At 79.4% G+C, this 204-nt stretch overlaps 1 protein-coding gene across 1 annotated transcript in view; it reads right to left on the minus strand.

Moving 5' to 3' along the window:
• USP43 (ubiquitin specific peptidase 43) overlaps nt 1-204 on the minus strand; it is a 34087-nt gene continuing 33883 nt past the window's right edge. The window contains exon 19 of the mRNA XM_014960116.1: nt 1-179. Coding sequence (XP_014815602.1) covers nt 1-179 — 179 coding nt within the window. The remainder of the gene's footprint in view (nt 180-204) is intronic.

Below are 204 nucleotides of genomic sequence, written 5' to 3' on the forward strand. Positions count from 1 at the left end.
TCAGAAGCTGGACTCGGGCACGGCCGGGCGGCACAGGGGCTGCCGTCCCCGCTGCAGCGTGGCCACGGGGGGCCCCCGGCTGGACATGGGGGTCCCCCCCGCGCCCCTGCCCAGCGACGCCGAGCGCCGCAGCCCCCTCTCGGGCCGTGGGGGGAGACTGGCCGAGCTCTGCGAGCGCGCTATGGCCACCGGGCCGGGGGACAG

This window comes from Calidris pugnax, unplaced genomic scaffold (assembly GCF_001431845.1).
Source record: "Calidris pugnax isolate Ruff unplaced genomic scaffold, ASM143184v1 scaffold463, whole genome shotgun sequence".
NCBI classification, from domain to species: domain Eukaryota; kingdom Metazoa; phylum Chordata; class Aves; order Charadriiformes; family Scolopacidae; genus Calidris; species Calidris pugnax.